Here is a 9,683-nt window from a genome sequence, read left to right as displayed (position 1 = left end):
GGATGAAATCGAAACAGAGATGGAGATTGAACTTTCTGATCTTGTTAGGCAACTGATGGAAGCAGCTAAGGTAGTTATCACTCTATTGGGAAATATTATGACGCTACATCCGACTGCTGACAACGCTCTGATGCGACGACCAAAGACTAGGGAAGGATTCCGTTTTATTACGAGAATGATGGATGGAGATCCGAGCCAGTTTCGACAGTTGTATAGAATGTATCCTGACGTCTTCATCAAATTATGCCAGATCATTAGGGAGAAAGCCCATGTGGATGATACACGATATACAACTGTTGAAGAAATGTTGGCAACATTCCTCATCATTGTAGGGCACAACGATCGTTATTGTAACGTTCGTGAAAGGTTTGGTCGTTCTCATTTTGCTACTAGTCAGAACTTCAACAAAATCTTGAGAGCATTGAACACCATAGCACCGGACATGATGGTTAAGCCGACTGGCGCAATACCCGCTAAAATTCGAGAAAATATCAGATTTTATCCTTACTTCAAGGTATAATATTTCTGCTCTTGTATTATATTAAATATTTTTGGTTTTTGTATAACACATTCACCTATTATTTTAGGATTGTATCGGGGCTATAGATGGCACTCATATCCCGGCCATGATAATAGGTAAAGACGTGAGCTGTTATCGTAACCGTCATGGGGTGAATTCGCAAAATGTTTTGGTAGCTTGCAACTTTGATTTGCAGTTCATCTAAGTGGATGGGAAGGCTCAGCCCATGATTCCAAAATTTTAAGTGATGCATTGTCTAGACCAAATGGACTCCACGTGCCTCAAGGTAAATATTTTCTAGTAGATTGTAGATTTGCTAATCGTCGTCAGTTTTTGGCTCCGTTACGTGGCGTTCGATATCATCCCAAAGATTTCGGTGGTGACGGTCGTCATCCAAGAAATGCAGATGAGTTGTTCAATCTTCGACACGCATCATTGCGAAACGTGATTGAACTCATTTTTGGAATCTTCAAATCAAGTTTTTCAATTTTCAAAACAGCTCCTCCGTTCCCATTTCAAACACAAGCAGAGTTAGTTTCTCCGAAAGGAGTGTCGTTCCGATGAATTTCCAGTCGAGGTTGAAGAAGGAAATGTTGCACCAGATGTTGAGAACAATACAGACATTTTGGAATATCTTTCTCAAAGCCAACTATCACAGCGGAATGAAGCGAACATATGGAGAACAAATATTGCTAATGCAATGTGGCAAAATAGACACATATCTGAAACCGATCAAGACGGTCAGGCGGAGACCGAAGATAATATTTAGAGCGGTGTTTTGATGGATGTGGTTGAATTAACGTTTTTTTTTCAATGTTGGATGTTTTATGGATGTTGACGTTATTTTTAGATTTTTTTTAATGGATATTGGTTGATTTTATTGAGCATGAATTATATAATTAGGGGTGTATTAGTTGGGGATTTGATGAAATCCACGGAATTGAGCATGAGTTAGGGGGTATTTGTTTGGGATTTGAGTAAATCCCCAGAATTCACACTACCGTATAGGAGTAGAATACGGTATCCAGAAGTCGTCTAGAAACAACAATCCTCCAACGGTCCCCCAATCTCTCTCCTTGCTCATCCTGCACATTTAGAAATACATGCAGGGCTGAGTATAAAATACTCAGTGGACATAAGCCGAAAATAAACAATCTCGCTCTTAGAGCTATAAATTTAACTTGCCATTTATACTTTACACAGGGGTTTTTCTTAAAAGAACCCGTGTAAGCAATTGATAAATTATAAGCATCATAAAGTAAAGAAAAGATAGACTGCAGTCACAAATACTTAGCATGTAGTACCACTTCTACAATTCATCATCATCATGGTACTGAGAAGTAGGCCCCCTTCTCAAGTACCGTAACCGGCCGACCTGACAGTCGTCTCACAGTCATTTCTGACCGGCCAACTCGGTATACAGCTCACGGTTACCTCCGTGTACACAATCCCGCCTTTGGCAGGACCCGAAATCGTTTCATCCGTAGAGGGTAACGTACAGGCTCGTCGTCATCAAAACTCGGCAAGTTAATTAGTTCAAACATCAATTTATCTCAAATCATTTCAAAAACTTGTAGACATCATCATAATCATCATTTAGAAAGCCAGTAATAGGGGTATTAGAAAGTAATGCCCACCTGGAAATCTTAGCTTCGGTCCTCGTACTTCGGAGCAATCCTACTTCTGCCCTCGACTCGTGTCTTCAGGTATCATCATTGGCATAGATGGTTCATGTAATAAAATAAACGTCGATCAGACAAATCCTCACTAGGTTTACTATTCTTATCTAAGTACTAGTCTTCCTTTCTCATTGTTTCCTTGTAACTAATCACCCTTATAATAATACTTCCTAAATATTCATCGTTTGCATTTTCAACTCATCACCAAAATTTTAAGTCTAATCTGTTCATTAAGGAATAACTTCCTAAATACTCAAACTCAGATAACATCTAACAATCACATACTAAAGTTATGATGTTATATCACATTCTTTAATATATTCACGATAATTCACATAATGCTTAATGACATCATTATGTGGTTAAATATCTCAAGAGAACCAAATTTGGTTAAGTATTAAACATGGAAAAAGTGTTATATCTACATATATATATACGTATATATATATACCCCATTAGCATTTTTATGAATTACTATGGTGTATAGTTATCGTCATTAACACATGAAATTATAATAAATCAAAAGTAGGTGTACTGTGAAAGACCATACTTGACCTCATACCCTTCTGTTTTAACTTCGGGGAATAAACTGTTTTACCTCGGAACTCTCTTGGGTTTGGGACTCATACCGTTTGAAACCTCTTGAAGTCTAGTTTCATTTAAAAAAAAGTAGGTTTCAAAACTCTACGTGGTTTAGGAGATATGACCATTTTCCTACAGTCTACCATATTCGACAGTTTTGTGCAACTGGAAGTTTTGATTTTTGAAAAATCGTAGATCTTGTCAAAATGACTTGAACTTTTGTGGGTAGCTAGCTAACATATTCATCTTCTTTAAATAAAAATTTGGAAACCATAAACGCAGGAAAAACTACTGGAAAAGTGACTCTTGTATCTGTTTCTTCCACACTTTTGGTAGAAAGTAGCAGCTGGAGATTAATAATTTAAAAGGATATCAAACGATGTTCAAATGACCTAAAATTTTACATGAACGTTTATAACACTTATATATACTTACCATAAAATGTTCAAGATTTTTGGGTATCAATAACCCTGTCGAAATCAATCAAGTCAGTAGCTTGATAAGCTAGCCAATTAACTCATCAACTAGTCCACCCTAAACATATAGCCAAGCATACTCTAATTCTTGTCAAACCAATTCATCATAATCGTTATCAATCATCTCTAATCATCATTTTAATTCATCAACTATCATAACTACAATCTCATAGGCTCATTTTTATACTCAAATCCTCACTTTCTTCATGAACTTCAACTTTCCAACATCACACAACCTAACACCTTTAATATTCCATATCTCAAAATCAATTCATGCTTTTCATTCAAAGACCAATAAATAACATCTTAACAGCATGCATATACTCTCCACTTAAAGTTAGAAGACGACAAAATTTTAGAAGACTTCCAACCCTAGTAATCTTCGAAAATTACCAGCTTGAATTAGGAGTTGTTTTCATGCTTTGATCCTCCATTTACATGCTCATAAAGCTTAGATATAAGTAGATTCATGTGTTTAGAAGCTTACTCTTATGATCTGTATAGAGAAAAGTATAATTCCACCTTCTTGATTCCTAGCTTGAACCTTCAACCTAGCTTTCGTTCTATGGATTTAAGAATGTTTTCAGCTGGATTTAATCGGTGGTTATGGCATACAAGTAGCTTGTGAAGCTTTTTACTATCTCATCAATGGTGTTGGGTGAAGACAGTCGACAAAGGAGAGAGAGAAGAGAGAGGAAAGGGACGTCTGTTATGAGGGATGTTGTTTTATTTAACCCCATTTACTTAGCCATCAAATATTGGATAAATAACACATGCTTAATTATCCACTTGCATAAAATATGTTATCCGTTAACTATGTTTATCCACTTGCTTTGACTCCTCTCTCTCTAAAGTTGGTTCCGCACCAGAGCAGAGCACATCTCAACCACCAGAGCAGAGCTCACTCAGTTCTGCCTTCAGAGCAGAGCTCACTCAGCTCTGCCTCGCTCGTCAGAGCGGAGAAGGAATACTCGCCAGAGCAGAGGAATGCTCGCCAGAGCAGAGGAATGATTTCTCGGGTCAGAGCAAAGGAATGATGATTTCTCTGTCAGAGCAGAGGAATGGTGATTTCTTTGTCATAGCAGAGGAATGGTGATTTCTCTGCCAGAGCAGAGGAATGGTGATTTCTCTGTCAGAGCAGCAGCTCTGTCCAAAGCAAAGACCGCTCAAAACATAATTCACTTGGCAGAGCAGAGCTCGCATCCAGAGCAGAGCTCAAAACCAGAGCAGAACTCGCAGGCCAGAGCAGAGCTCAAAGCCAGAGCAGAGCAGAGCTTTCAGCTCTGTCGTCAGAGCAGAGCAGAGCTCAACTTCAGCTCTGCTTCCAGAGCAGAGCTCGGCTACGCCAGAGCTCGGCTACAAACTATCGAAAGAAAAGACATTTTTAACTTCATCAATGTTCAACCAACATCTCCATACATCCTTATTTCCTCAGAGTATTTCATTCTCTAGTCCCATCATCGAAAATATAATAGCTCAAACTATTGGAATATCTCATCTCATCATAAACTTATTTTTATATCTCAGTGCTCTTAAAACTCAAAATATTTATAATGAGTAAAAAATGCGGGGTGTTACATCCTACCCGTCTTAAAAAAAATTTCGTCCCGAAATTTACGTTATTTACCTTCGGGAAAAAGCTCGGGGTACCTCTCCTTCATCTTCTGCTCAAGTTCCCAGGTTGCTTCTTCTTGGCCATGGTGTCTCCATTGGATTTTCACCAAAGCAATTGATTTGTTTCGCAACTGCTGTATCTTCCTATCCAGAATAACTTCTGGCCTCTCCTCATAGCTCAAGTCCGGTTCTAGGGATACTTCTTCTAGGTGAATGACGTGTTTTGGATCGAACACGTACTTCCTCAGTTGAGATACATGAAAAACGTCGTGGACGTTTGCGAAGTGTGGTGGCAACGCAAGTCTGTAAGCAACGGGGCCTACTTTCTCTAGTATATCATACGGTCCTATGTATCTCGGTTTGAGCTTTCCTTTCACTCCGTATCGATGCACTCCTCGAGATGGGGAAACTTTCAGAAAAACATTATTTCCCACATCGAAATGAATCTCTGTTCTTCTGGCCTCATTGATTCTCTGACGAATCTGTCGCACGGTAGAAATCATTTCTTCTACTGCTTCAGGTCCAAGTACCTTTCTTTCTCCTACTTCGTCCCAATAGAGCGGAGACCTACACTTCTTCCCATACAAGGCTTCATATGGAGCCATGTTAATAGTTGACTGGAAGCTATTATTATAAGCAAACTCAATTAAGGGCAAAACTTGTTCCCATTGGGTTCCTTTGTCTAGCACAACAGTTCGGATCATATCTTCCAGAACTTGTATAGTCCTTTCAGATTGTCCGTCTGTCTGAGGATGAAAAGCTGTACTAAAGTTCAATTTAGTACCCATCTCCTTCTGCATGCTCATCCAAAACCGTGAGGTAAATTTGGAATCTCTGTCGGATGTGATCGTCATCGGTACTCCACGCAGTCGTACTATCTCTCGAACATAGATCTGAGCTAGCTTGTCAGATCCATAAGTAATCGAAATAGGTATAGAATGGGCACTCTTCGTCAATCTATCAACAACTACCCAAATGGCTGTGTTTCCTCTTTTTGACTTTGGCAACCCAGTGACAAAGTCCATAGCTATATGATCCCACTTCCACTCTGGAATCTCTAACGGGTGTAGTTTGCCATAGGGTCGTTGGTGTAGTGCTTTTACTTGTTGACATGCCAAACATCTTTCTACGAAAGCTGCTATCTCTCTCTTCATTCCTTCCCACCAAAACCTAGTTTTTAGATCTTGGTACATCTTCGTGCTTCCTGGGTGTGCGGTGTAGGGAGTGTCATGAGCTTTGCTCATAATTTCATTCTTCAACTCTTTCTTATCAGGCACACACAATATTCTTTCGTATAAGATGGCATTGTCTGCCGTTTCTTGATAACCTTCCATTTTCTCAGTTCGAATCTTCACACGCAATCTCTCCATTTTCTCATCTTCTCGTTGCGCCGCGATAATCCTTGATCGCAAATCAGGTGCAATACTTAATGTGGCCACAAAAAATTCTGTCGTTTGTGGTGGTAATACAACTTCTATTTTCATCCTCTCAAATTTTTTGATCAAGTCCTTTTCTTGGGTAAGGAGAAATCCCAATTCTACTTGATTATTTCTACTCAAAGCGTCAGCTACAACATTAGCCTTTCCAGGGTGATAATTGATTCCACAATCATAATCTTTTACTAACTCGAGCCATTTTCTCTGTCGCATATTGAGATCCTTTTGCTCGAAGAAATATTTGAGAGTCTTGTGATCGGTGTAAATCTCGCACCGTACTCCATAAAGATGGTGTCTCCATATCTTCAATGCGTGTACCACTGCTGCTAATTCTAAATCATGCGTCGGATAATTCATCTCGTGTGGTCTAAGTTGTCGTGATGCATAAGCTATCACTTTTCCGTCTTGCATAAGTACACATCCTAGACCATTCTTGGATGCATCCGTGTAGACAGCGTACTCTTTATCTGCCTTTGGAACAGCTAGCACTGGAGCAGTGGTGAGTCTCTTCTTCAATTCCTGGAAACTTCGCTCACATGCATCAGTCCACTCATACTTGACATCCTTCTTTAGCAGGTGCATTATTGGCTTAGCAATTCTTGAAAAGCCCTCAATGAATCTTCGGTAATAACCTGCTAACCCTAGAAAACTGCGTATTTCATGCGGCGTAGTTGGTGATCTCCATTCTTGTACAGCCTGGACTTTTGCTGGATCTACCTCAATTCCTCTTGTCGAAACGATATGGCCCAGAAAATTGACTTCCTTAAGCCAGAACTCGCATTTTCTAAACTTGGCGTAAAGTTTCTCAGCTCACAATTTCTCTAACACGATCCTTAGATGTTCTTCATATTTCTGTTTACTTCTCGAGTAAATCAAAATATCATCGATGAAAACTACCACGAACTTATCTAAGTATTCGTGAAAAACTCGGTTCATGAGGTCCATGAACACACCAGGGGCATTCGTTAATCCAAAAGGCATCACTATAAACTCATAGTGTCCATATCTTGTACGAAATGCCATTTTCGGAATATCCTCTGACCGTATTTTCAATTGGTGGTATCCCGATCTTAAATGAATCTTCGAAAAAGTATTCGCTCCCTGTAGTTGGTCGAACAGGTCATCTATCCGGGGCAACGGATACTTATTCTTCAGCGTCACCTTATTCAATTCACGATAATCGATGCATAACCTCAAACTGCCATCTTTCTTCTTAACAAAAAGAACTGGTGCTCCCCACGGGGAAACACTGGGTCAAATGAAACCCATGTCCAACAATTCTTGCAGTTGCAGCTTCAACTCCTGTAACTCTGCCGGTGCCATTCTATATGGTGCTTTTGATATCAGCGCGGCTCCGTGCTCAAGGTTGATCGTAAACTCGAGTTGTCGATCGGGTGGTAATCCTGGCAAAGCTTCAGGAAAAACATCTTGGTACTCCCGCACGACTGACACGTCGTCTATGTTTGCCTTGGATTCCTCATTTTGATTTAAGTATACAACGTAAGCAGTTGTATCATTCCTCTCCAAAAGCTTCTTGGCTCGTAGCGCTGAGATGATTGGCGTCTTTTTCCATTTTCTCTCAATGCCAATAAAAGAAGTAGACTCTTGGCCGGGAGGTTGAAATGATATTCGTCTCTCCTTGCATTGTATCGTCGCATGGTTTTCCTCCAACCAATCCATTCCCAATATAATGTCCAAATGCCACATAGGCATTACCCTCAGGTTTCTAGCCTTAAGCTTAATTGATCCTAACTTAAATTCTAAGTTATGACACACATACGAAACCGTAGTAGTTCTGCCTATGGGAGTGGTTACCCTTGGATGTTGTGGAGCAGGTTCTATGTTTAGTTCTAACGTATCCACACACGGAATGGAAATAAAAGAATGCGAGGCTCCAGTATCGAACAATATTACTATGGGTACTCCTTTTAACTCACCCATACCTGCTAAATTTCCTTGATTTCCATCCTTCGCTTTCTGATCAATGGCAAACATTCTCTGGTGATGTCGCTGATTTGCCTGCGGGGCTAGAGGTCGTCTTCCCGACTGATGTGGTCGGTAAGCTTGTTGTAGGCGCTGTGGCGGCGGTAACGGTAGATATCCTTCCATAGCCCTAAGATGTGGCTGGAACTGTTTTGGTCGCCCTCCGCCTCCACTTTGCTGACGATTGGGACATTGATTTGAATAATGTCCAGCCCTTCCACAGGTATAGCAGTTGTTCGTTCCGATCTTGCATTCTCCCAAATGTAGCTTGTTACATTTCGGACAAGGTGGTATCCCTCGAGGTCCGTGTGGTGTTGCCGGAGGTCCAGCATAAAGTCGCTTATCTCTGTTTTGAAATTGTAGTGGTGCATTCTGATACTGCCATGGCTTTTTAAATTCTTGACTTCTGTCTTCCCATTTCCTCTTACCTTTCTGTCCCTGTCCCGAAAAAGGTTGATTTCCCTTCTGAGGGTTCGGGTTCGACTGGGGTACAATTTGACTCGTCTTCTCTGGCTGCATTGCCAGTTCCATATCCAGTGCTCAATTTAAAGCTTCAGCATATGACAGCGCACTCTGATTTGCCAAGACAACTCGTATCTCTTGCTTTAGTCCAGAGCAAAACAGCTCTGACATCTTCTCGTCCGTATCTACTCGATATGGTGCATATCGAGCCAAATCACAAAACAGACGATCGTACTCAGCTACTGTTTTGTTTCCTTGCCTTAGATTTACAAATTCCGTCTCCTTCTTCTTCCGATAACTTCGCGGTACGTATTTTTCACACAGCGCTAACTTAAATTGCTCCCAAGTTAGAGCAGCCATCTGTTCTGGGGTCATGGTTTTCTGTTTCGCTTCCCACTAAAAATCTGCTGACCCCTTAAGCTGATATGACATACACATAAGACGCTCGGAATCATCACATCGCAGAAATCTAAAGATTCGCTCCATGCTTCTTATCCATTCTTCAGTTTCAGCAGGATCTCCAGACCCATTGAAGATAGGTGGATTTTGCCTTAAAAAGAGTTCTTCTATTCTTCTTTCTGGCTGTGGAGGAGGTGGTGGTGGCGTAGGTTCTCTTTGTTCCTCCTCTTCCTCTTCTTGATTTCTATATCTTCTTCTTGGCGGCATTCTTAAAAAGAAAACATACGTCAGCTCTTAAAACTAGTTCTTATAAATCACCAATCTTAGGGTTCTTACTCAACATCATACTATCTCTATAACATTACATCTCTTAGTAAAAAAAAATTCTATTCATTTTTAACATCATAATATGGAATCATAAATCAAAACTCTTATTTATAAAAGACCCTCGGGTCATCATCATATATATAGGAAAATTGCCTCTTACGAGGACTTTTACAAAATGGGATATATACAGCAAAATGTCCCCTAA

The 9,683-nt window shown here is 40.2% G+C and overlaps 1 protein-coding gene across 1 annotated transcript; it reads right to left on the bottom strand.

The window, feature by feature from the left end:
• Positions 1-4,597: 4,597 nt before the first annotated feature.
• On the bottom strand, positions 4,598-5,476 carry LOC131004178 (uncharacterized). The gene is made up of 2 exons (XM_057930803.1): positions 4,885-5,476; positions 4,598-4,620 (listed from the first exon to the last, which is right to left on the bottom strand). The coding sequence occupies exons 1-2, from the start codon at positions 5,474-5,476 to the stop codon at positions 4,598-4,600; spliced, it is 615 nt and encodes a 204-aa protein (XP_057786786.1).
• Positions 5,477-9,683: the final 4,207 nt, after the last annotated feature.

This window comes from Salvia miltiorrhiza, unplaced genomic scaffold (assembly GCF_028751815.1).
Source record: "Salvia miltiorrhiza cultivar Shanhuang (shh) unplaced genomic scaffold, IMPLAD_Smil_shh original_scaffold_350_2, whole genome shotgun sequence".
In the NCBI taxonomy this organism is placed as follows: domain Eukaryota; kingdom Viridiplantae; phylum Streptophyta; class Magnoliopsida; order Lamiales; family Lamiaceae; genus Salvia; species Salvia miltiorrhiza.
The sequence above is the reverse complement of the archived record's forward strand: the minus strand, read 5'-3'. Positions and strand labels throughout refer to the sequence as shown.

Excerpts from the sequence above, each read along its gene's own strand:
- LOC131004178 (XM_057930803.1), bottom strand. The coding sequence starts at position 5,476 with ATGGCTCCATATGAAGCCTTGTATGGGAAGAAGTGTAGGTCTCCGCTC. Across the intron at positions 4,621-4,884 it reads CCCCGAGCTTTTTCCCGAAG|TTTGTAGCCGAGCTCTGGCG; the intron begins GTAAATAACGTA and ends TTCTTTCGATAG.